General features: G+C 35.4%; 1 protein-coding gene across 8 annotated transcripts; it reads right to left on the bottom strand.

Annotated features, from left to right (window-relative positions):
• Positions 1 to 1,036: 1,036 nt before the first annotated feature.
• Positions 1,037 to 26,813, bottom strand: LOC6501773 (eukaryotic translation initiation factor 4E transporter). 8 transcript variants are annotated; one of them, XM_032452132.2, is made up of 9 exons: positions 26,363 to 26,813; positions 24,414 to 25,752; positions 18,705 to 18,831; positions 18,265 to 18,627; positions 6,656 to 6,856; positions 3,729 to 4,112; positions 3,329 to 3,670; positions 1,707 to 1,837; positions 1,037 to 1,546 (listed from the first exon to the last, which is right to left on the bottom strand). In XM_032452132.2, the coding sequence occupies exons 1-9, from the start codon at positions 26,386 to 26,388 to the stop codon at positions 1,481 to 1,483; spliced, it is 2,979 nt and encodes a 992-aa protein (XP_032308023.1). In that variant the 5' UTR covers positions 26,389 to 26,813; the 3' UTR covers positions 1,037 to 1,480. The 8 variants fall into 8 exon arrangements, 4 of the variants coding, with proteins under 4 accessions (XP_032308023.1, XP_032308024.1, XP_044573568.1 ...); XR_004310228.2 differs by lacking the exon at positions 1,037 to 1,546 and adding an exon at positions 1,896 to 3,270 and having other exon boundaries at positions 1,804 to 1,837; positions 26,363 to 26,811; XR_004310229.2 differs by lacking the exon at positions 1,037 to 1,546 and adding an exon at positions 1,896 to 3,270 and having other exon boundaries at positions 1,804 to 1,837; positions 18,295 to 18,627; positions 26,363 to 26,810.
• Positions 26,814 to 27,944: the final 1,131 nt, after the last annotated feature.

Here is a 27,944-nt window from a genome sequence, read left to right as displayed (position 1 = left end):
CACAACGTGTTTTGTTGCACCGTTGTCTATCCACCAGTCGACATCGGAGTTTGCCTCTGTTGAAAACACGCCATTGTGGACTGAGACGAGAGTTACCGTTGGTTCTGCACAATTTCCTTGTTCAGCATTCTGGTAGCTCTGCTTCGGACGTCCATCCTTCTTCCATTTTATGCAGTTCCTCACCCAGTGCCCCTTTTTCTTGCAATAGCGGCAGGTATCGAATCTCCGACCAGATGCTCCTGAATCCTGATGATGCTCCTTTTTTGCTGTGGTAGAAAAAGCCTCCTGACTTTCCTTTTCGTCATTTTCTTTTGTTCTAAAATTTCTCTCAAACATGACAATTTGATTAGTTAATTCGTCGAAAGTCTTTCTTCTTTTCTTCTTCTTTTGTCAAAAGCATCCAACTTTGACGGAACGTTTCAAAGGTTGTTAGCAAAATATGAAGCGTTTTACTAACAAGTATTAAATCTGGCAGCTCAGTTTCATTTTTGGCCTTTAAAGCTTGATTTAAATCGTTCCATAGACTACGCAATTTTGCTATGTGGGTTGATACATCGTTACCTGGATTCCAAGAGAAAGCGAAAAACGCGTTGCATATCCTGAATACCTGGTCCTTCGCTGTTGCTTCAAACTGATTTTTCAGGGCTTCCCACGTATCGTGTGCTGTCTCCTTGTCCATGATCTTCTGGTACACCGAATCCGTGACCGCAGTGGTAATCATGGATTTTGCATAGCTGTTGGCCTTACGGAAAAAGTCGCTCTTCTCCTTGTGCTTCTTTTCATCTGCTGTTGAGGCACCTTCTGGCAATGGATCCGGTTTGACAATCTTTCCGTCCAACGCGTCGAGAGCACCATCGTGATAATCTATCAGGTCCCTTATTTTTCTTTTCCAAATCGGCCAATCGGTCGCGCCTGAGAGCTTCGCAACGTGCTTCGCCAAATCCATCGTAATCGAGCAAAATGACCTTTTTTCTTTTACTTTAAACTGAACAAAACGTCCCTGTGCCCATAACCTATTATAACTTTTCCTTCTTTAGTTATTTAGGCCAGTAGATAAACCATATTTATTGAAAATCAACCTCGTGCTTATTAACTCTCTTCGACAGCTGTTTAGGTTATATGTTTAGTTTTGATTCGATACAATCGATATGAATTTAAAAGTTATCGATATGATATTGTATTATAAGTGCCCTCTTACTTGGGGCATTTTTGAATTTGAAACATTTATCTTTAACAACTATGATTATCCTTGATTAGTTCACAAATTTTTTTAATCTTTACATGTGTATATATTGCGTATATTTACAGTACATATATTTTTAAAATACATTAAAATAAACTTTAGACTTTAGATATTTTAAGTAATGTGGAAATTTTCAACTTGAAAATTTGTTGTTCACAGCAACACAAATTTTTAATTTATAAACTTCTAAGATTTTGTTTTCATTTATATATAAATTTATACCCTTTTATACATTTTTTAATTATGCGCAATGATCGAGGAATGTTGTATGATACGTTCGAACTCTTCTAAACTAAGGGCTTGGTTAATATTTAAAAGAGGCAGTTTTCCTGCAGATGCTCTTGCAAGAAGTTCAGGTGAAAACCACTGTGCCAATTGGTTGTTGGTAGGCGAAGGTAGTCGATCATTTCTATGATGGCTGTTAGATCCAAGCTTATTATTTGTCTTCTAAACTAAGGGCTTGGTTAATATTTAAAAGAGGCAGTTTTCCTGCAGATGCTTGCAAGAAGTTCAGGTGAAAACCACTGTGCCAATTGGTTGTAGGTAGGCGAAGGTAGTCGATCATATTTCCTGAGTCTAAGCTATCAGAACATTCTAAACATAAATATCAAATTAAAACATAAATAGACAAACCTTCATATTAAGTATTTACCTGGTACTTGGTATATGTGGACATTTGTCTCGCGAGTCAGTTCCCCATGAATGACCCTTTATGACCCAAAATGCGTGATGCTGCATTTGGGAGATTGCATCAGGATAGGTGATATTATGATGTATATTTTCAGAATTTAACAAAGATTCAGTTTTTTGTGAAGACTTAAACCTAAACGGAGAATTTGGCTGATGATGCTGATGTATGTGGTGACGTAGCTGCTAATGATTAGCATGCGGCATTAGCATTAGCAAATTTTTTTCTATGTACCATTTGTGTCGAAACCGGCGGCCATTTTATTATTGGTTGGTTACGACACTGTGGCAAGTTTGTAATATCCTGATCATTAGAGTTCGTTGTATAATTTCCTCCACCTAAAATCATTCTAGGTTGAACCGACATAGCAGGTGATTCCTGAGGTTCATTATAGGTTACATTTGTCACTTGATTAGGATATTGTTGATGGATTTGGAAACGATGCTGGTGGTTGTAAGCTACGCCTTGTGTTAAATGAGTATCTTTATCGGCTGTCATTTTTCTTAAAACTGATGTCGGAGTAAAAGCAAGGGGGGTGATACGACAGTTCCACAATAAACCTTACACATTTGGGGGTAGCATTTTCTCTCGGATCTATGAAAGCGATTTGTACCGTACGATGTGCGGTAACACCCCTTAATTGGTGGGGGCGCTAAATAAGAAAAACACTATTTTTTTCAGTATGCTGCAAAACCAAGAAATACCTTTTTTGTTTTATGTATGACTTTAACCCACCCAGTTTACATTTGTTACAAACTTTTGGCGCCGCCCCCAAACAAAAAATAGCCTCTGTAGCGTCAGTTCAGAAAAAATTGTGATTTTTTTACTATCTAAAATGCACTGTCACATACTTACTATGATTATCCATGATTAGTTCACAAATTTTTGTAATGTTTACATGTGTATATATTGCGTGTATTTACAGTACATATACTTTTAAAATATATTAAAATAAACTATAGACTTTAAATATTTTAAGTAATGTGGAAATTTTCAACTTGAAAATTTGTTGTTCACAGCAACACAAATTTTTAATTTATAAACTCCTAAGATTTTGTTTCCATTTATATATAAATTTATACCCTTGTATACATTTTTTAATTATGCGCAATGGTCGAGGAATGTTGTATGCTACGTTCGAACTCTTCTAAACTAAGGGCTTGGTTAATATTTAAAAGAGGCAGTTTTCCTGCAGATGCTCTTGCAAGAAGTTCAGGTGAAAACCACTGTGCCAATTGGTTGTTGGTAGGCGAATGTAGTCGACCATCTCTATGATGGCTGTTAGATCCAAGCTTATTATTTTTTATCATATTTCCTGAGTCTAAGCTATCAGAACATTCTAAACATAAATATAAAATTAAAACATAAATACACAAACCTTCATATTAAGTATTTACCTGGTACTTGGGATATGTGGACATTTGACTCACGAGTCAATTCCCCATGAATGACCCTTTGCCTACCGGGTTGGCGCGATTGCTGCTGCCAAAACGCGTGATGCTGCATTTGGGAGATTGCATCAGGATAGGTGATATTATGATGCATATTTTCAGAATTTAACAAAGATTCAGTTATTTGTGAAGACTTAAACCTAAACGGAGAATTTGGCTGATGATGCTGATGTATGTGGTGACTTAGCTGCTGATGATTAGCATGCGGCATATCAATATTAGAAGTAAATGATACTGATGGAAATGGTGGCGGTATTGAATTTAAGCCACCTTTTAGTATAGGACGACCTGAAATTCGTATAAAAAAGACTTATTTAAAATTTTAATTATTATTGGTAAAATTTACCAAATGTTTTTCCATGTACCATTTGTGTCGAAACTGGCGGCCATTTTATTATTGGTTGGTTACGACACTGTGGCAAGTTTGTAATATCCTGACCATTAGAGTTCGTTGTATAATTTCCTCCACCTAAAATCATTCTAGGTTGAACCGACATAGCAGGTGATTCCTGAGGTTCATTATAGGTTACATTTGTCACTTGTTTAGAATATTGTTGATGGATTTGGAATTGATGCTGGTGGTTGTAAGCTACGCCTTGTGTTAAATGAGTATCTTTATCGGCTGTCATTTTTCTTAAAACTGATGTCGGAGTAAAAGCAAGGGGGGTGGGTGAATTACTGTGATTTAATTGCTGATTTATCCCATTAGATGTATTCGGAGAAAACATATCTAAAAATAAAAACCATTTTAATTATTATATTTGAAATGTTAAATTCGTTTTCTTTTCAATGTTACATTCCTAAAAAACCTGATATGCCATTAAAAAAATTTGACAATTTGGAAAAGATTTGCGTACATTTTGAAATATTTTAAGATGGAGTCTTTAAAGTTTGGCCTAGGGGTGCAACAACAGTGAATTTTTTTCTCCGTTCATTTAAGGGTTTTAGGGACGAACAAATACTTATTATACCCTTGCAGAGGGTATTATAATTTTGGTCAAAAGTGTGCAACGCAGTGAAGGAGACATCTCCGACCCTATAAAGTATATATATTCTTGATCAGGATCACCTCCTGAGTCGATATGAGCATGTCCGTCTGTCCGTCTGTCCGTCTGTCTGTCTGTCTGTTTCTACGCAAACTAGTCTCTCAGTTTTAAAGCTATCGAGTTGAAACTTTGCACACATCCTTCTTTCATTTGCAGGCAGTATATAAGTCGGAACGACCGGGATCGGTCGACTATATCCTATAGCTGCCATATAACTGATTGATCGGAAATGCCATAACTTTGGTGTTTTTTAAGTTACAGGGTTGGGACTTTCCACACATGTTATATTTGACCAAAATATCTTGTGTACAAAATTTCATAAGGATCGGCCGACTATATCCTATAGCTGTCATAGAACGATCGAAATTGGCATAACTTTGGTGTTTTTTAAGTTAGAAAGATGGGATTTGATACAGATTATATTTTGGGTAAAACAATCTGATCTGCCAATTTTCATAAGGATCGGCCGACTATAAACGATCCGCTATATATCTAATAAAATAAGATGGGTGGCGCCACCTAGCGGACTGCGACTGAACTGCAAGGGTATATCAACTTCGGCTCCGCCCGAAGTTAGCTTTCCTTTCTTGTTTTTTTTATTTTCTGCACTCCGAGCTATGCTTTCAAACCAAAGGCCCTTTTTCCGAGGGTTCACCGGAAATGACATAACAATCGCAGTTTTTGATGTGAATTCCAACAACTATGGTAAATAATTAATTTAATTTCATTTGATATGCTCAGGCAATCTTAATTTCGAAAATTTGTTGCAATTAAATTTGGAAAAGTACCGGAACGTTATTGGTCGGTTAAGTATATAAAGTACAGGGTGCGCCATCTCGAGTCTCGCTATAGAAACACTGTACAGCTTTGACGTTTGTGAAGCGATTGGCTTGTGTACCAATTTGAACCATGAATAATAAAATCAAGAAAGGAAAGCTAACTTCGGGCGGAGGCGAAGTAGATATACCCTTGCAGTTAAGGTTGTTCCATTTCCGATCGTTCAGATATATGGCGTCTATAGGATTTAGTTGATATACCCTTGCAGTTAAGGTTGTTCCATTTCCGATCGTTCAGGATATATGGCTTTTATAGGATATAGTCGGCCGATCCTTATGAAATTTGGCAGATCGGATTATATTGACCAAAATAAAAGCTGACAAAACCAAGTCCCATCTTTCTAACTTAAAAAACACCAAAGTTATGCCAATTCCGATCGTAATATGACAGCCATAGGATATAGTTGGCCGATCCTTATGAAATTTTGTACATAAAATATAACATGTGTGAAAAGTCCCAACCCTCTATCTTAAAAAACACAAAAAATATGGCATATCCGATTAATCAGTTATATGGCACCTATAGGATATAGTCGACCGATCCCGGCCTTACCGACTTGTATACTGCCTGCAAATAGCGACAAAAGAAGGATGTGTGCAAAGTTTCAACTCAATAGCTTTAAAACTGAAAGACTAGTTTGCGTAGAAACGGACAGACAGACGGACATGCTTATATCGACTCAGGAGGTGATCCTGATCAAGAATATATATACTTTATAGGGTCGGAGATGTCTGCAAGGGTATAAAAAGAAAGGATAGCTAATTTCGGGCCGAAAACGATATACCCTTGTAGTTAGGTAGCAGCTTATAATATAAGATATCCTTATAATATAAGATATCCTTATAATATAAGATATCCTTATAATATAAGATATCCTTATAATATAAGATATCCTTATAATATAAGATATCCTTATAATATAAGATATCCTTATAATATAAGATATCCTTATAATATAAGATATCCTTATAATATCTTATATCCTTATAAAAGCAGTTTATAATATTAGATAGCCTATCCTTATGAGAATTTCACTGTTAGAAAATTTTTTTCCATTTTCGATCAAAAAGTTAAATGACAGTTATAGGATATAATAGGCAGATCCGTATGAAATTTGGTAGAAAACTTTAAAACTGAGAGACTAGTTCGCGTAGAAATAGACACCATAACAGACAGCATGCTTATATTGCATGCGCCCCAGGGGGTGTTCCTGATCAAGAATAAGTTTATAGGGTCGGTGAAACCACCTTCAATGCGTTTCACACTTCATGGGCTAAAAAAATATATAACACATTTGCAAGCATAAATATATGTATGTTTAACCCAATAGAAATCTCTAGAATTTTAAAAATAAAACCAAACGAAACATTTTAGGGTTCAAATGGCATACCTTCAGATATTTGCTGATGAAATTGTTGGGAATGATTTAACGCTGATTGGGAGAAAATTGGCTGAGCGGAAGCAAAACTTTTTCTAGTATTAGTGTATTCACGGAGAACAGTGGCTATAGCATTTTTTGTAGAAGGTAAAGTATTGGGGTTACTTAATTCATTCTCTAAGAACTCCATTGAAACATCTCCATTAATGAGACCTGTAAATGAAGACAACCATTCAAACATTACATTTTTTTTAAAAGGTTTGACCATATATAAAGATGCATTTAGTTAATTTTAAAATTAATTGTTTTTTATTTTTGATCATCTTTGACATGGCTAATGGCTAATTTTTTTATACATACAATCTGACAGTGTGTAAAAGTGTGTTCATTCAAAATCTCATAGTCTCTGAGTCATATGGACTCTGCTGTGTCGGGTAAATGAGGGGTGTAAAAATATTTATATGGTTTCACGTAGAGTTGAGCGCGTGTCGTGTTAATTCTCGTGTCACCTCGTGTCACATCGTGAACACGTCTCAACACGTGTGTTCGTGTTGTACGCAATCAAATTTCGCGTGTTCTTGTTGCGCACTCCATCACGAAACAACACGAATCAAAAAATTTCCTCGATGTCCTCGTAAGGGATCCAATTTATGAAATTGGGCAGCTTATTGATGCGTCGAAGAAATTAGTTAAATATTTCAAGCATTTAGAGTTGAACAATAAATTAAGCAACTCACAAAAACAAGATGTACAAACTAGATGGAACTCAGTGTATATTAAGCTTCAAAGTATATTTGACGTTAAGGATGAAATAAAATATCTTTTAAGGTAGTAGACCAATGTGACGGCCCAAATTTGGACGTTTTTTTGAAATTTTTTTTTAACAAGAAAATAAAATGCGATCATCTTGTAACTTTTACATGTTTATTTTAATAATTTCTAGGATACAAAAAAATTTAGTTGACTTAATTATACTTTAAATTATTAACAGTATTTTCTGTTGAAGTAGAGGTCACGAAAGAATGGTGAGCTGTTTCGGGGAAGCATACAGCCTTCCGTAGTCATCAGAATTTAAAAAATCAAAGAAATTATTATTATGTAGACCCTATTCTAATGAACAAACCAATAATATACATAGAAAGTGAGAAATTGTATAAATGTTTTGAAAAAAAGTACTCAAAATCGAAGTTTTTCCGTTGATAAAATGTTTGAAAAAATCAATTTATTATTCGAAATTTAGGTGTTTTAAAGGTTAGGTATTAAGATATGTGTATGTAGAATATTCAGTTAAATTTAGTTTTAAGTCAGTGCTTCCCCGAAATTTCAAAAACCTGGTTTCGAGAAAAACGCGTTCAAAGTTTCGACACGCGTTCATACTCACTACGGTGCGCTCTCTTGTTTTGCCAATAACTTTAACAATATTCTAAATTGTGGTCTGAAAATTTAAGAGCATGTTTTTGAAATGTGGTTCTTTCAAAAAATGTAGAAAAAAAAAATTCGATTTTTGGAACCCATCACATTGGTCTACTACCTTAAGTGAAACAAGAAAGGAAAGCTAACTTCGGGCGGAGCCGAAGTTTATATACCCTTGCAGTTGAGTCGCAGTCTGCTAGGTGGCGCCACGCATCTTATATTATTAGATATACAGCGGATCGTATATAGTCGGCCGATCCTTATGAAATTTGGCAAATCAGATTATTTTGTCCAAAATAGAATCTGTACCAAGTCCCATCTTTCTAACTTAAAAATCACCAAAGTTATGCCAATTCCGATCGTTGTATGACAGCTATAGGATACAGTCGGCCGATCCTTATGAAATTTTGTACATAAGATATTTTGGTCAAATATAATATGTGTGGAAAGTCCCAACCCTCTATCTTAAAAAACAACGAAGTTATGGCATTTCCGATCAATCAGTTATATGGCAGCTATATATAAAATAATTTGATTTGCCGAATTTCATAAGGATCGGCCGAATATATCATATAGCTGCCATATAACTGAACGATCGGAATTGGCATAACTTTGCTGTTTTTTAAGTTAGAAAGATGGGACTTGGTACAGCTTCTATTTTGGGCCAAATAATCCGATTTGACAAATTTCATAGGGATCGGCCAACTATATCCAATAGCCGCCATATAACTGAACGATAAGAAATGGCACAACTGCAAGGGTATATCAACTTCGGCTCCGACCGAAGTTAGCTTTCCTTTCTTGTTTTAATTTATGAAATTAATTTATACTAATTTGATATGAAATTAATAAAAATTAACTTGATATGTGAAACCCTTTTGTTTGTACCTTTTTTGAGGGTCTTAAATGTGTTTACCTAAAGTTTTAGTTATAGATTTTATATATAAAGTTTTGTCATAGTTTTAAGATTTTAAAATCGTTAAAGTTAGGTGCGGATAGTTGCGGATGTATTTGTAATCACTAATATGCCAATACGACTTCCTATTTTTTCAAGGTCAAATTTTGCCATGTTTAAAGAAAGAAGTGAACAAAGAATATTTCGAATTCGGTTTATCCCCACTTCATGCAAAAATACGTTTTTTCGAATATTTTCTACATCTTTCCTATAAGACCGTTATAAAAATGTTGCAAGCTAGAGAAAAAATTTAAAGTTTTAGACCAAAAGCTTAAAATTCAAGCGGCTTTTCGGGAAAAATGGGAATAATGGTAGACAAGCCCAGAGACGGAGGTAGAGGATCGTCCAACGATGGAAATGTGGCTAGGAAATTTTTCTCAAATCCCAAATTGGCTTCTAAAATTACAGGGCTTAATGAAAACCTTATCCATCGATGTGCAACTATACTCCAAGCTATTGCTTCGGAGTACAAAATAAATTTGGAAAAATTTAATGATTATGCCATCGATACTGCCAAGGAACTAATAAGAGAATATCCATGGTACTATTTTCCAGCTACACTCCATAAGGGGTTAGTTCATGGATCTTCAGTGATTAAGCTTGCACTCGTACCAATCGGTGAGCTTTCCGAGGAAGCAGCTGAGTCAAATAATAAAGAGCGAAAAAATTGTAGACTGTATCACAGCCGAAAAATGTCTCGGATTGCAACAAACACAGACATATTCAACGCACTCATTTTACGGTCGGACCCATTTATAACTGGACAAAGAAAACATGGAAAGAAGGATAAATCAATCTTACTTGAATCTGTGTTCAACTTATTAGAAGAAACATAAAAACATAAGTATAATAAAACACAAAATAGTTAATCTTTCCTATGACAGCCATATGATTTAGTTATCCGATTCTAATAAAATTTGCTAAGCATATGTAAAACTACACCAATCTTATAGTCTGAGAGTTTACATAAAATATCTTTAAAAACAAGAAAGGAAAGCTAACTTCGGGCGGAGCCGAAGTTTATATACCCTTGCAGTTGAGTCGCAGTCCGCTAGGTGGCGCCACGCATCTTATATTATTAGATACATAGCGGATCGTATATAGTTGGCCGATCCTTATGAAATTTGGCATATCGAATTATTTTGCCAAAAGAGGAATCCATTGAAACTCCCATCCTTCTAACATGAAAAACAACGAAGTTATGGCATTTCCGATCAATCAGTCATCTGGCAGCTATAGGATATAGACGGCCGATCCTTATGAAATTTGGCAGGTCGTATACGTTTGCCCAAATTATAATCCATAGAAATCCAGTCCAATCCTTCTAACTTAAAAAACAACGAAGTTATAGCATTTGCGATCAATCAGTTATAGGGCAGCTATAGGATATAGTCGACCGATCCCGGCCGTTCCGACTTATATACTGCCTGCAAAGGAAAGAAGGGTGTGTGCAAAGTTTCAACTCGATATTTATTATCTCGAACAAAGTGAGCTATGAATGGTGCGCAACTGATCCCAAAAGTCATAGCCCGCATAACATAGGTTTCTACTTTATCGCAGCTTCTGTCATACCATAAGAATCGTTGGGCGTGCATATCCTCCACGCGGATGTTGATCCTGTGAAACATTTCCGCAATGTCCCCGCAAATGGCAATCTTATTTTTAGGTTTCTTATTTTATTTATTTTAAAGGTTTCTATTGCATATCCAGAGCACGCGTTACCGCGACTCTCTGTTTGTCGATGCCACCACGCCTCGGAAAACCGACTTCGTATTTCCCTAACTTCTCTTGGCATGTGGTCTCTAATATTTTGACTGCTAGCTTATCTTCGGTTGAATATAGCTCACGTGGTACGAGCGTCTCAAGGCTATAATGGTCCTTGATGTTGTTATGAATCTCCTGCAAATCACAGTCGCAGTGATGCATGACAATGGATCGTTGTGGGTTCGCCGATCTTTGGATGGCCCACCCTAGCATACACTTCGATGCTTTCGGTTCGTTCCATTTCCCTTCTCGGATCCTGCGAGGTACTGCTCAAAAGCGGACGGACGTGTTTTTTTTGTGCGCACTGCGTTTTTATAAAATTTGTAATAAGATAACCATAAACATACGGTGTTTATTCATATCAAAATAAAAAAAAAAACAAATTGCAATTTTTAGATCCGTTTAGCTTCGTGTGTGCGGAGGAGGATATTTGGAGGTAAAATAATAATTTGATAATTTTTCCTTCTAAACATAGCCCTGCTCTGCTTTTTCATCTCTTACGGTGTTGCTTCTATTATATTGCTATTCTCGCTCAATAGAGATTCTTATATCTATTTTTAGTATTTCGCTAACTCGCACTAATTGCTCTCTTTAAGGGTCATGCGCACTTGTAATTTTCAAAAAATCTATTTTTTTTTGCATTTTCTTAAAGGTTATATATTTAGAAATGTGTTCACAAAATTTTGAAATGATTTGGTGAAAATTCATTGAGATACACATGTTTAAAGGTAGGGGCGTCCGGTTTATCTAATAGTGAGTTAAAACTTTAAACACGATTTTCTACGTTTCACCGACACGAAAACTACGTTTTTGAAGTCGGTGACCACTCTTACTCGAAAACTAGTCTCCCGATTGTCTTGAAATTTAGCATGATTTTTTAATACATAATAATCTAGTACTTAATCGAAGGATTGATTTTTTTATGCAAAACTTTTTTTTTTACAGCTGAAAAACTGTCGTTTTTTTAACGAAAAACGATTGTTCAACTTTGATAGGTCGCCATTTTTATATCTCTGGCCACCCCAAGGGCCGGACCTGAGAAAAATTCGGCTTCCGAATATCTCACTAGTAATGAGCAATTGTCCGATATGTCCTCTGTGGCATCGCTTCATGGGATCCCAGACCCCATAATTCAAGCCCCCGTAACAGCCACCAAACAGGGTAATCAACCGTCCGAACCCCCGGTACGTACTGATACCGCAGTATTAGTTACGGCGGCACCAAAATCTTTGCAGGTGATCCCACCATCGAAGCACATTTTTATTTCCCGGCTTGCCCCTGATACTTCTGAGATGTTTTTTTTTTGCGCGGTTCCCACTGCATACGTACAGCCCATCTCCCGTCCAACCGACCGAGGGACGCTGCCGCTTAACGTACGGCTCGAATCGCGGGAATAGATCCGAGATAGTTAAGCCAAAAGTAGGAGAAAGATATCACGAGGAAGAGTGTTGCACAGATAAGGCGGTTAATATAAGCGATTTAAGATTGTTAGTAGAGCAAAGTGACAAGATATGGTAGAGACCATTGTAGTCCGAACATTTACCCTGAACGGATCGTGTTGGGCATATGTCGAACTACAATGGCTGAGGAGTAGAGGACGAAAGTTTCTAGTCCTTCTACTAGGAACGTTAAAATTTAAGCGTGTTAGTAAATGCTGGCTGTCTATATTTCCATAAATAAGATTGTATAGAAACATGACACCCAGCATCGTTCTACGGTTTGTTAATGATGGTAAGATGATTAATAGTCATAGTCAAGAATCAGACGGATCAATGATGTATATGGGTAATTCTCTAATGTCGAACGCGACATTCGTACGCATTCCAACTGGAAAAAACAATGTGCTAAGCTTGTTTTTTATTTTGACTAAAGTGAATCTAATAGGTCTTGGTGCAAATATTAATTTTGGAAGACTTTTTGTTTTTAGAATATTCAAAAAAAACTAGGGCTGTCGCACGCGACAAAAAACAGAAGTTACTTTTTCAAAAACCAATTCAAACGCTGATTTTAGCGAAACCTGATGGAAAATTTGTCTGCAATCAGTTTCAAAACGTTATTTATTATTTGATCTTAGTAATTCTTTTTGGTTCACTTAAAATTATTTGGTAGTTTTTTTCTTAAAATCAATTTTATTCACTGTCGCACGCGACATTTCCTTCCATCATATTTTTTAAGTCGTTTTTGTACTTTTAAAATAATAAAACGTGAATTTGGAGATTCTAGGTTTATTAAGAATTAATTTAGAGTTAAACAAAATAAATGTAGTTTTCAAACTTAACGAACAAGGGGGAAAATTATTCGCTAATATAATTATTAATTTAAATATTCATCTTAACTCATCATAACTTTAACAAAATAACTTAAATAATCTTATTATTGACATAAACATTTGTTTTAATTGAGTATGCTGTCCTAGCAAATTCTGTCAGTTGGCCACTGCAACTAAACCAATGCATCTGGCATATACCAGGAATACTTGGGACATCCTTCCATTTTTTGTCCAAATTATAATTCAACGACAAATTATTAATTTTTGCAGATGAAATATAATACATTTTAACTCCATTTAAGTTATTTACGGCGCAGCGATAAAAGGAAATTGCGTCGGATAATGTAAGGTTTTGTGACTTTGTAATTTGCCACACCTTTCTCTTTATTACGGCGCCAACTCCGTCAACAGCTCCCTTTCCATGAGAACTAGCAAAAAAATTCCATTCGACATTTAAACATCCAATATATTCTAAAATATCGGCCAAACTGGTTAAAATATATTTATTTTTAAATTGGGCGCAGCTGCCATCAGAAAATATAATTAGTTTCCAAAAAAGTCCATAAATTTTTTTGATCTCATTTAGTATGTGTAATAAAAATATATATACGTCGTGCTTATTATGCGTAAGTTTATCACTTATTACCGCAAACGACTTTGAAGTGCCAGCCATCCAAGCTACACAGGTGAAAATAGTTACCTGTTGGTAGCTAAAATGAGCACTTTGGATCTCATTTTGGTGGGTTAATCTATAGTTTTCTGCAAAATCAATTTGTAACACGAGCTCAAATGGCTTTAAATTCATCTTAGTTTCTTCGAAATACCCTTGTTGGGCACGCTTAACAAAAAAATGTGTTTTAAATGAGGAAAGCTTTGCTTGCATATCTTGTAGCAAATCATTTACTGTAGCTGTCGTATTTGTGAGGACTAAGTGGTTATCAATTTTTCGCCATTGTTGCCAGTTTACTTCCTCTTCCATATTAGGAAAATATGCAAGAGGAATTAAATCATTCTTAATGTCATTAAGGCAGTTCTTGCAACTGCTTGTCATGCAATATTCATTTTGAATATCGCAGCAAACAGCTTTAAGAAATTTTTCAAAATTTTTGGGAATGGATGGGATAATCTTTGCACAACTCTGCAACATGTATCCAAAATTGGCGGGATACATGCAAACACACATGTTGTGCGGCATTTTATTGGCTAACTGGACATGCCGAGGTCTCATTTTAAAAAATGTGGATAATCCAATTTTCTCGGTTGGAAAATAATTTTTGTATGTCTCATAGGCTTCGGAGACCGTCAACAACATTACCAGGGTGTCCTTTTTCCCTGCAGCTTGCACACTGATATTATCATTTTGATAAAAATCAATCATGGTCTGAATTGAAGTTTCAAAAATTTTTCTGTTGGGTTTTTGTTGGACCTCATCTTCAACTTTTTTATATTTTTTTATTAGGACTTCCAATACTTTGAGCTTTTTGGCAAGATCTTTGGGCAACGCACTCTCTACCTTTTTAACGACTTTCGCCAAGGTTTGCTTTGTTCGGTAAGGCTTGGTTTGGTTTTTGCGTTCAAGTGAAATGTCCAAAAGATGTTGGCGCCTCTTCCTTTGTCGAATCCGATCATATATTTGTTTTTCCTCCATTTCCTTCAGCTTGTCTTCTCCACTTCTGTCTATTAATCCGCATTCTCTCCTTGTTTTTTTCTTTATAATTTTTTAATTTTGTTTCATTATTTTTTAAATTTTGTCTCCACCGCTTGCAGTTGGTTTTATTATTATTTTCTTCATTCATCTACATTAATAAAAAGCAAATAAAAAATAAAAATAAAAAATTAAAAAAAAAAAAATTTCTTACCATGTCGCACGCGACAAACTTAAAAAACGTTTATAACCGAATTCACTGCTTATATTTCACAAATTTTTTTTTTTAATACTTAAACATCTAATTTTATGTTTGGACCCAAGTTTTGATGGTCATTCGACAAATTTCTTCGACGCACTGATAACAAATGTTCTTTTTCAATGTCGCACGCGACAATGAAATAAACTGATAATCTGATAAGAAATTCACAGTAATTAGCAATCGCATCGTTTCTTTTACATTATTGTTGTAATCTTTGGTTATTAGCCGATATGACAAATAGTGAATATCAATGCAGTTTAACTCTCTTTACGAAAATTATGTAAAACAAATTGTGCCGCTGAAATGCTAAAAACTAAACTTTCGCACATTTGAGACTTTGGATTAAAATATTTCGAAATGTGTTATAAGTAAATGTTAAATATTATTAAACTAGTTAAATTTAATAGGTTCCCTATAAAAATGAGTGAAAAAAACATTCTTTTATTGACTTTGAATTTTTTGGTCGCGGTTGACCTTTCATGAGAATTACCCATATACCTTTTTTGTTATGTTCGGGTCATTAAATTCTTTTGACCACCTTTTAATAAAACCAAGCACACCCATAGCTTTATTAAACATGGTAGATATACGGTCGGGAAATTTAAGTTTCAAATCTAATAGGACACCCAGATCGTTACCCTGAGTTAATCGTTCTAAGGCGTTCCCATAGAGAAAGTATATAGCCTGGTGAGGACTAGATCGATGAATGACATGAGTTTAAATTTCGATCTATTATGCTTTGGGTTATTTGCTAAACACTAATTTTGAAATTTATCCCAATCGAATTGAAGCATAGACTGGGCACTAGTGCATTTATACTGAAGGCATAGCTTAACATCATCAGCGTACATAAGTTAATAAACAGTGTAAAAAGTAGGGGTCCAAGATGGCTTCCTTGGGGCACCCCAGATGTGGCGCGGACTAAACGCGAGGTAACATCTTTAAAGAAAACACGTTGGGTTCTCCCACATAAGTAGCTCGAAATCCAGATAAGAAGATCAGTTGGGAATCCCAAAAGACTGAGTTTGCTTATAAGAAGCGAATGGTTAACAGAGTCAAATGCTTTACTGAAATCAGTGTATATGACGTCTGTTTGTAAGCCATTCCGGAAGCCATCCGTGATAAAAGATGTTAGCTCCAATAAGTTAGTAGTGGTGGAGCGGCGCTTCATGAAGCCATGCTGGCACGGAGTTAATATTGATCTACATAGGTGTTGCAAATGTGGAGTGATAAGTTTTTCAAAAAGCTTTGGAATTGCTGACAATTTAGAGATGCCTCTATAATTAGCAGCGTCGGATTTTTTCCTTTTTTTATGCAGCGGAATAATGAAGGATTCCTTCCACATAAGGGGAAAGATCGAAGTTTCCAGCGATAGATTAAAGAGTTTAACGAGCGGTTTGCAAAGAGCCTCGGCGCAGTTCTTCAGAACACAACCTGGTACTCCATCAGGGCCTGGCGAATACACGGGCTTGACCTTAACGGGGATGGGTTGAGACTTCAAAAAAATTTTTTTTTCAGAAATTTTTTATATAATAGAACATTATCTCAGGAATATACTGTAAAAGTTTCATGTTGATCGGACTAAAACTTGCTGAGATACCGATTTTCTAGTTTCTTTCTATCCATATACTTTCAATTGCTTTTAAAGCTTTAGACGCGTTTTTCTCAAAACAACTTTTTTGAAGTCGGTGCGTAACGTAACTCAAAAAGTAATGCTCGGATCTAAATAAAATTTTTCACACATCTTTAATACAATAAATACTTGCGGATGAACGAACGCTTTTTTTTTTTTATTTTTTTTTACCATTTTTACGGGCAATAATGGGCTAAATTTTTATGTAAAAATGGTACCTCCGACTTTACAACCGCGCTAAAAATTCAAAATTGCATATTTTTCAAAATGGTTTCGTTCATCCGCACAAGAATCTAATATTTTAAGTAAATCAATTGAATTTTTTTATTTCCGATAACACTTTACGGCCAGACTTTACGCACCGCAAGATAATAATTTTTTGAAGCGACTCCGGCCGACTGCCCGTCACGGGATAAATAATAATTATTTCTTAACAAAAAAAATTTGTATATACTCTCCAAATATAGCCATATATCGTGTAAAAAAATTTAATAATTCTATTCACTCAGAAATGAAAAAAAAAATCCCAAAAATCTGCCTTTTTTCAGCCTCTGAAACCATCCTGCCCCCTTAAGTGTATATCAGTAAATTTTGTAAACCGAAGCTGAAGCCTTTTGTATTGAAATTCGTAACCCAGCTGCAAATGGCCTCATTCCAATTTTTGTAAAAACATTAACATTTAATTATTCCAATTCGGTCTCATTTCAGATTTCGAATTTCTAAGAGTCACTTCAGATTGAAAGCCAAAACAATATTTTGGTAAACAGAATCCCGAGTCAAATTTTTCTCACTCCTTTAAAGTGAATTAAAACTAAACAGCTCAAACCATTCTTAAATGGGAACCCACTTCACAGGAAATTTCACATTTTCTTGTCACTTCGATTAATTGAGACCCAAAGCCTTCCACGTCAACTGACACCTCAAGTAAAAGGTTCCGACTCAATCTATTCCCTTCAGAAAACAAAGCCTCTCAGAGAGAAAAGCTTCTTTCGAGCTTTGATCTGCAAAAAGCTTCAGCAAGGGTAGCTATAAAAAGGACTTAGAGCCCCAAAGTTAAGTTAGGTCTGAAATTCTAAAATTCCAAGCAGTTGTTCTGAAATTCTAAAATTCTAAGCAGTATTAAAGAATCACACTGTATCAAAAACGGAACTCAATAAAAATATATTTTTTCAAACTATTTTGAAGAAGATATTTAATTATATATACATATATCGGATCGTATATAGTTGTCCGATCCTTGTGAGATTTTAACCATCGAATCAATTTTCTAATAAATATGTTGGAAACAACCCCAAGAATCTTTAAAAATAGCAAGGTTGTTCCATTTCCGATCGTTCAGTTATACTGCAGTTGCAGGATATAGTCGGCCGATCCGACTTATACAAAAAAAGGATGTGTGCAAAGTTTCAACTCGATAACTTTAAAACTGCGAGACATGTCAGACAGACATGCTCATTTCCACTTGATCCTGATCAAGAATATATATACTTTATAGGGTCGGAGATGTCTCCTTCACCGCGTTGCACACCAACCAAACTTATACCATTTGACCAAAATTATAATACCCTCTGCAAGGGGTATTATATGCAATTTGCACTCCTTTGAACAAAATTATGATACCCTCTATATGGGTATTAAATTCAATTCGATCTAAAAATCTAGTATAATGCAATGGCTTACTTTGAAATTTGTATGGTATGAAGTTCTTACTTTGGATTAGGTTTTGTTTTTCCATTCTTTTTAGTGAGGTAACGTTACTACTGCTTGATAAAACATTTGGCAGGATAACTTGCTGAGTCTCCTGAACATCTTGACCACGTGCATTTGATGTGTTCACTATTTGATAAACATCATTCTGAGAATGCTGAGGCTTAGTTTGAGAACCCAATTGTTGTAGCAATTTTTTAAAAGCCTCTGTATCTCTTGAACCAGGTTTCTTCGTATGTTCTGATGAATGCATTGGGGTTGACATTTGACTTGCGTACTCAGTGCTTATACCAAGCTTAGTCATTTGAGCTTCCAAGTCTTTGACATTTGGAATACCTAATACAAAAAGCAAAGCAAATCAACATTTGATATTTATTAGACTTAATCGTAAAACTGTATTAAAAGAAACTTACCCAGCTTATCTTGAGAATGCGGTTCTTGAATAGATGCATCTTTATAAGTTTTACTTTCTTTGTGTCGAAACCAATGACTGAACCGAGATGTTCCTTTTGTTTCTCCCTTTTCCACGCCATCATTACTCTATATTAATTATATAATTTATTTTGATAAAATAAAAACTTTAAGCAAAGTAAAAAAAAGCAACGAGATGACGTTTTTAATACTCGAACATTTTTTAATAGTTCTGTCTATTTAAAAAAATAAATTATAAAATAAAGGCACATTTTTATTTAACCTACAAACCGCCGTTAAAAAACGTAACTACGTCAATAATACTAAATAACGTTGTAACAAAAGGGTTCTTTGTAGATTACAGAGTTCTAAAAGTAAAATTCAGAAACATTTTTTTCGACAACCAATATTTGCAAGATTTAAAAATTGGAATTAGCTTTGTTAACACATATTTGTCTTTTAAATAATTTATATGCTTAATAAATTTGGCATATTAGTTAACGAATCAACGACAATCGTTGATTGATGAAAATGGAATCCGTAGAAAGTCCCATCCATCCAAACAACAAAGTTATGCCAATTTCGCTTATTCAGTTATATGACAGCTATGGGATATACAGTGGCGAGCACATGTGGATACATGATTGTCACTTCTGAATTCAAAGTGTTATAAAAGTAGTAAAAATGTATTAATCGCCAAAATTTCTCTTTGTCAATAATCCCTATTTATTTCTACTACATTTTCCTTGTTGAAAAATGATTTCTTCAATGGGGTAAGCACATTTGTCCCCGAAGTCTGGGAGATTGGTCTTCAAAAATATTAGAATGCTACTTTTTCATGATACCATCGATTTCCACCACAAACAAGCGTGAGCAGAGTTTTACACAGAATCGGACTGACATCGTCAACTAAACAGAAGAAACCTGCATCCTCTGAGAAAAATATAGCAGCACGTTTTAAATAAGTCGTGGACGGAAGAGGACAGGAAAAAAGTCACTAATATGGTCAGACGAGACCAAAATATACCGGTGGCAGTTAGATAATAAGGAATAATAGAGGCACCGGGCAAGAGAAATTAAAAAACCTGAAATTAACAAAAACCACGACGCATGGAGGAGGAGATTTAATGGCCTGGGGCTACTTTACGTGGTGAAACAATAGCCAATTGGTGAATATCGAAGGTATCATGAAAAAGTAGCATTATCCTAATATTTTGGAGACCAATCTCCCTGAATTCGGGGACAAATGTGCTTACCCCATTAAAGAAATCATTTTTCAACAAGATGGACTCCAAGCACACGGCTAAAATCGAAGAATATTGGCTAAAAAATCGAATATTTCAGCTTACGCAGTGACCATCTCAAAACACGAATTTAAATCCAATTGAAAATCTATGGGATCTGCTAAAAATACAACCCACAGGACAGAAAAAGGATGGAAAAATATTTGAAGGGAAATGTTGCAGAATTTTGTTGAAAGTATGCCTAGGCGCATTAAAAGTGTCATTAAAGTTAAGGGTTTTTGGACAAAGTACTATTTGAGAAAACCACGAAAAAGCACAATCGTGAAAAAAGAGGATACATTGACTTTTTTTAAATACAAAATTATCTAAAATATAAACAACTTATTATTTTTATTTTTGTTTTTTTATGCATAGTAGTAGTATTCATAGTATTCATTTAATAGCGATTATTGACAAAAATAAATTTTTTCGATTAATAAATTGTTACTAATTTTATAACACTTTGAATTCAGAAGTGACAAACATGTACCGACATGTGCTCGCCAATGCAGTCGGTAATAACTTTCAACACGTTTTTATACCTGTACTCGTAGAGTAAAAGGTTTGATTGTATTCTTGGTAATGTATGTAACAGCACTAGCCATACATAGACTATCCATTTCATACAACGAAAATGGACGCAAAAATTTCTTGCGATAGGCCCAAGCAAATCGCAGAAACCCTCATTCCTACGAGCATAACCTCATTTGTAACTATTCAGGCTTGCAACCCTAAGAAAATGTGGGTATTCTTTATTGGCTTAATTATGAAAAAAAAAAAAAATATATGATTTTTTAATATTTCAGCATACATTTTGTAAACAGCTAAGCAGCAATCAAATGTAGGATAACAGAAGCTGTTATCGAATAGTAGAGGAGACTGTTAATAAAGCTGAAAGTAGTTAGTCTTAAGCAAGAAATAGATCAAAAACGACGCATAAGTTAAGATCAACAGACAATTATGTAAACTATATCTAACATATCCACACATTAATAAACCTATGAGACCACTAAGAAAACAATCCTCTCACAATTTTATATTTGTTAGGGAATACGATTAAGTGGTAGCAGTAACATGTTTTTCATATATACATATATGTCAACGAATGAATAAAAATCTATATACTAAGGTAGAAACAGGGTATATTTCATTGGGTATACAAGCACCATCAGTTTCAAATATATAACAACTAAAAAAAATTTTGGTTATAAGTGAAACCGACTGAAAGATACCCTGTTCCTATATTAGTACAATGATTTTAACTCTTTTTTAATTGAATTCTCTTGAAAAGAGTCTAAAAATAAGTGCGAAAAGACAGACGTCGAATGCGCCTCAGGTTAAGAATAAGGAGGTGCAGACACAGCCGGCCGAAAGTTCATTTGCCAATGTGGCGCCGGGCAGCTCTGATCTGACCATCTTTGGATTCTCTGACAAGGACTTATGACCCTTACTGGAGTCCTTGTCAGAGAATCCAAAGATGGTCAGATCCCCAAGGAACGCTGGGCGGTACAGAAGCCTCGCTTGGAGAGGTGTACCCTGGGACCAAGCCAGAAGCGGTGGACTGGACTGGGACGAAGCAACCAGTAAACCGAGGGCCTGCGGAACCGGAAAGTCGCCAAGGTGGAGGAAGTGGTGCATTAAACGAGGATATCATGAAGAATCTGGATGAAGCCGGAAACAGGACCAAATACATGTGGATCTACAAGGATTACACTTCACGCCACCAGGGGGTAGAGACTACTGTATACTGTTTTTCATCCTACCGCAAATTTTTATCTCTGCAACCTCTCAAGAGCGGTCAGTATACATAAACACAAGGCACTTGACTTCTTCTCATATAATTCTACGACAGTAAATTACTGTCGCAGACTACTTAACGAGATGATGCAGCAGCATAACATCTGCCTCATATGGCTCTAGGTGGACACAGGGACCACAAGGGTATTTCGCTAACTCGTCCTACGAAAAATTCCATGTAAATAATTTCCAAACTGGCTGATAGGAAAGACAGCCGGTGCCTCATAATGATTCCTGTAGAAGCTGAAAGTATATAACGGCAGAGGAGACGGTTGCCTGTGCCACTGCTCAACACTTGGGCGTAACCGAAAACTCACTACGCCGCCCAACCTAACAGAACCTATTTCTTACGCATTTCAAGCTTAACTCTTATCGATTTACACATCATTTTACACCAATATAGAATTTTACGGATTTATGCTTCCCAAGGACCCGCCTTCCAAGCTCAGTTCAGGCAGCATCTGGTGGGACGGACTCCTACGGTTGGACATCCCTTCACTTTATTGGCCAGTCTCAAAAGACAATTTATCCGAGAAATTCATCACAAGAATCGACTGTCAAAGGCCACAACTCTACGTAGTTTTACGGATGAAAGGATAGAGTAATTGATCAGGAAGATTTAATCGTAGCAACCAAGCTACTGCAACCGACTAACCCCATCACAGGCCAGAAACAACTCACACAACTTTTGGACTCAATCCAGCGAAAACTCCAATTTAATTTAAAATAATATTGTTTAACCGCCTATAATAAATTCAATAAAATTATTTCAAGTTTTTCCTTAAATCCAAAATTAAAACATGGTATGATCTACTGATTTCAATAAGAAAATAAAAATCTTCCATAGAAAAATGTTTGGGGAAAATCATAGAAGATCAAAAATTAATGTAGAAAATCTGAGATTTCTACTTTGGATGAGTATTCCAAAGATATGGTAACTGCTAGATACCATTTTTTAATTTTAGTTGGAACACATACATTTCAAAAATGATATTCCAGTACATATCATAACAATGATGGTCATCGCCATTACACGTCCTACATAATTCAATATATGGTAGAATTTAATCAATTTCTTCTCTTAGGTGTACCGCGGAAACGGTGGGTGTTAGAACCTATGTTTGTCCTGGACTTTGGTTCAGGGGAGCCTAAAGGTTATGGAGCAGGTAAAATTAGGAGTGGAGGAAAACAAAAGTTGGAAATTGTCGGCCTGTGTAATTGCTCATATGATAGTAACAAACATCTCCAATTTTTTTGCAGGATTGCCAAGAAAAAATTATTGCAAACAGACAAACTGCCTTTATTTGGAATAAGCTGTCAAAATCGGATGCGAGTATGGGTAGAATGCGAATATATAAAAATATCTATCTATCTGGGGACTAAAATGTCTCCACTAGCCCCAATTTAGTGCTTCAAAATTTTTTTATTTTCACCCTAATTTCTCCCAAACCAAACGACTTTGGAAAATGTTTGGACCATTATCTTAATAAAACAATACCTTTCGATTGATGTGTAATTCATTCAGAATTCATCAGATGCCTACGAAAATTTTTAATTCTTCGGCTATATAGAGAGTCTCTTCGCGCACGCTAAGGCATGCAAGTCGTCACCTCGTTGACTGCCGTCCACAGTGATTTTGGGACAACATTCTAGAGTTCTTTTAGTATTTAATATTCAAAATTGAGTTTTTTAAGTCCCGAAACCGCTTAATAATTTATTTTAAACAAGAAAGGAAAGCTAACTTCGGGTGGAGCCGAAGTTGATATACCCTTGCAGTTCAGTCGCAGTCCGCTAGGTGGCGCCACGCATCTTATATTATTAGATATATAGCGGATCGTATATAGTCGGCCGATCCTTATGAAAATTGGCAGATCAGATTGTTTTTCCCAAAATAGAATCTGTACCAAATCCCATCTTTCTAACTTAAAAAACACCAAAGTTATGCCAATTTCGATCGTTCTATGACAGCTATAGGATATAGTCGGCCGATCCTTAAAAACACCAAAGTTATGGCATTTCCGATCAATCAGTTATATGGCAGCTATAGGATATAGTCGACCGATCCCGGCCGTTCCGACTTATATACTACCTGCAAGGAAAAGAAGGATGTGTGCAAAGTTTCAACTCGATAGCTCTAAAACTGAGAGACTAGTTTGCGTAGAAACCGACAGACAGACGGACATGCTTATATCGACTCAGGAGGTGATCCTGATCAAGAATATATATACTTTATAGGGTCGGAGATGTCTCCTTCACTGAGTTGCACACTTTTGACCAAAATTATAATACCCTCTGCAAGGGTATAAAAATATTTAATTTAATATGAACTTAAAAATATTATTAATTTAGCTTCCAAGGAACTGGGACAAGCTGGTCTCTAAAATGCCTGAAATCTTAAAAGAATGAAATGACCAAACAATTATACAAAAAGAACATACATATACTCCACTCCGAACGCAGGCTAGGAACACATAGAACTAACACAGAGAAATGAATATTTACAAGAATTTTAAAATGTGAAATTTCGAAGTGATTAAAATAATTTATTCTAAAAGAAATATTTATCATTCATATTTATATTTATATTACAAAATATATTTCGTTTTTGTGCAAAATGTATATTATAGTTACCATTAGGGGGTGATCCAAAGGATGCAAATTAAGAAAAGCATCAAAATTGAATTCACTTTGAACTTTTTCTCTACCAGGAAACTGATTTCTTTGATTTTCTTTTCGATTGGTAACTTCCACTGGTGTTTGACCGATATTTAGAAAATTTTGAGAATCATTTTGCTTTTCACTTACAGAGTCAGTCACATTAATGCTGGTATTACTGCCACATTTTGAAGGACTTTCTGGGACCATTTTATGTTTCTCTACGTTATTATTATCTGAAGAAAAATTGATATACTCATTTTTAACCTCCGAATTTGGATCATTAGTTTCAATATCTTCAAAACCATGTAAGTCAATGGTCTCAAGCTGCGAAGTAGGTCCTGCGCTAAACCATTCAGGTTCTTCGTGTTTTTCATGCGAGTGAAAAGTGTTTGAGCGCTTTCCTCGACCTTGATTAATGTTTGAATCCTTGTTAGATACGCGACGAATAATGAGACCATGCCTTTCAGATGATCTTTTATCGTACTGATAACGGCGTTCCGTTTGGTCCGTAGAGCGATCACTACTAAATGGTCTTGGTCTCTTTTGATGAGTAGCACCTGAGTCATAATTCACATCTTTTTCTTTTTCAATGCTAGAATCTTTGGCCTTTTGTTCTTTATAGTCCCAACTATCATTTCTAGGTAAGAGGCGGCCGCTCCCAATACGTCTTTCTTGGCGAGAAGTGGAAGACGGAGACAAAGCCAAACAGGGATCATTCTCAGGTTTGGAAAAATTTGGAATAGGTAAGCAAGTGGAAATAGCTTTACCGTCATTACGATCGTGAGTAGGAGTGCAGGTTCGATCGATTAATTCAAAATTCGATGAACTATCGTCATCACCAATATTTGGTGGGGATTCATTGTTTTCTGGGTTAGTGCCACCATTGACTGCAGTGAAACGGCGCTTTGCAAAAGCTGGCATTAAATGGGACGATGATATGCTTCTATGATCAATCGAAGTCGATTTAAACGACTTTCCGTGAGTGACATGTGTTTCTTTGTCTTCGGCAGCAGTTTGATTAGATTCAATAGGCACAAAGCGCTGGTAATAGTTATTTGCTCGTTCCCGGTTTCTAATAGCACGACGAGAGCTAATAAAACTATTACCACTACTGTTTAGATTTGAAGTTTCTGTATCTGGTGAAATACTATTTTTATGTTGAGTAGAATAACCACTTGTATTGCCATTACTAGCTGCATTAAAATTGACTTTCCAAAAATGTAGCGCCTGTAAATCGGTTTGGTTTGCACATCGGGGTCTTAGACGACTTTTTCCGTCATAGCGCAAAGCCAATAAGTCGGCCCTTGTGTACCTAAATATAAAAAATATTAGTTTTTTATTAAATCAAAAAAAAGAACAACTAACTTCGGTGCGGAGCCGAAGTTGATAATACCCTTACAGTAATATGAAGGTCCAAACCATTCCCAGACTCATGGTTTTACCATAAAATTCAAGAAAGTTTTTCTATTACCGATCGTTTGGTTATACAAATCAGCCTTTTCCACATTTCGTGCAAAGAAAAGAAGGATACAATCAAAATTTGGAATCGGCAGAATTAAAACTGAGACCAGTTCGCGTAGAAACGGAAGGACATGTATATATATATCTATACATACATATCTATCTATATATATATATATATATATATATACATATCTATATATATATAGATCCAGAACAAAAATACATCCATATGTATGCAGATACAAGTGCGATACACACTTTTGAACAATATTTGGATACCCATTGAAAGGTATAAAAAAATTGTATGAAAAATTTATATAAAAAATTTCACATTTATTTAATGTTTGAAGCAATTAAAAATTCCATGCATTGTATATAAACATACATATGTACATATATTGAATGGATGTATGAAACATCTATGTACATTTAATTATGCAAAAATGAAAACTATATACCTTGATTTATGATTGGATATATCCATATTTGAAAAAAGTACTGCCTATTTGATGTATTTTGCTGCGAACTTATTGAATGTACGTTCCATCCATACATAAAACTATGTACACCATATATCCATATAAAGTATTTCAAAGGCGCATCAGCGATTTTGTTGGTAGAAAAAGCATTATACAAGCATAAATTTAACTTTCTTTTATAGGTATAGGATATACATTTTTTATAAGAGTAAATATATATTTAAAAAAAAAATTTTTTGTCGTATCACGCCAACTAGATACCAAACATTATCAATACGATAACGATTGTTTTTAAATAAAATCTTTTTATATAATAAATACGATTGCTTTTGATTCATTAAACGTATGCATTGAAAATTGAAATTTGTATATGTATAATGCTAGTCAAATTAGCGCCGATCACTTAAATCTGATGTGGAACAAAAGAATAGGAAACTTCGGAGCAATTAATTTATCAAGTCCGTCCAAATGGCGTCGTCTAGTTAGCATCGTTGTGAAACAGTGAAAACTAGAACCTTAATTGAAAACTACACCGTTTAAATAATTTTAAATGCATTTGAAATATGCAGATGGATGTGCCAACAAAATCGACACAAGCAAATAGCTTCATCAATTGATAGTAATTAGAATATGTTATTAAAATAAATAGACGGAGACGGGAAGCGAAATCGGCAGAAATTAAAAGGACAAGACCCGTTAATCCTGAAGGAGAAATCGTAAGAAAAATACCTGGCTGTATTTTTTTTGACGCCTCATAATTACCGGCGCCTAACCTAATCTTGTTGGAAGCCTGCCTCATGTTCCCACATGGCATGAAGGGAAACCCCAGTTTTGGAAGCATACTTTTAGGATACAGAATTTTATATGTATTTTAATATTTATTTATGTGTTAGTTTTTTTTTGTTTATTTATTTTGTAAGTTCCGGTAGCTGCGGGCGCGAGAATTAGCCAGCGTTCTCCATTTCTTCTGGAGTAAGACGGAGGACCGTGATGACTAGGGTGTTATAGGTTTGTTTTTGTAAATATTAGAATTTTAACAGACTCATGCCGATTCGCGGACCGTTAGACCCTAAGCTGGTCAAACCAGCTTTGTTGGCACCAAAACATCAGCAGCCATTTTAATGAACGTTTTGAAAGGTCGTCTGAAACCCGTAAAAGGCTTTGCGGAGTATGGCAGTCGCATTGTTACATTACTAAATTGCAGTGTCCGTAGCGTTGGCTCACATGGCACAAATCGACAGTAATTTGTTGCACACTACTACCAATTTAAAAATTCGCAATGAGCTACAACAACCACTACAGGCACACGCCTTTAAGAAGCGAAATGCAGATGAGAATGTGCATACTCTTGAGTCCACGAAATCCAATTTTCACTACCGTTAGAGTGCCAATATTGTGGAAAAATTGGCCACAAGCAAAAAGAATTCCTTGCTTGGTTGAAGAAAGTCTAACTCTAAAGAAAAGATGAAGACCGGAAGCACAAAGACTGGGGTGAGTGACCGGACTAACGTAAAATTTTTGAAGTGTAACAAAATTGGGTATTATGCATGGACGAATAACC

This window comes from Drosophila ananassae (assembly GCF_017639315.1).
Source record: "Drosophila ananassae strain 14024-0371.13 chromosome 4 unlocalized genomic scaffold, ASM1763931v2 tig00000054, whole genome shotgun sequence".
Classification (NCBI taxonomy): domain Eukaryota; kingdom Metazoa; phylum Arthropoda; class Insecta; order Diptera; family Drosophilidae; genus Drosophila; species Drosophila ananassae.
The sequence above is the reverse complement of the archived record's forward strand: the minus strand, read 5'-3'. Positions and strand labels throughout refer to the sequence as shown.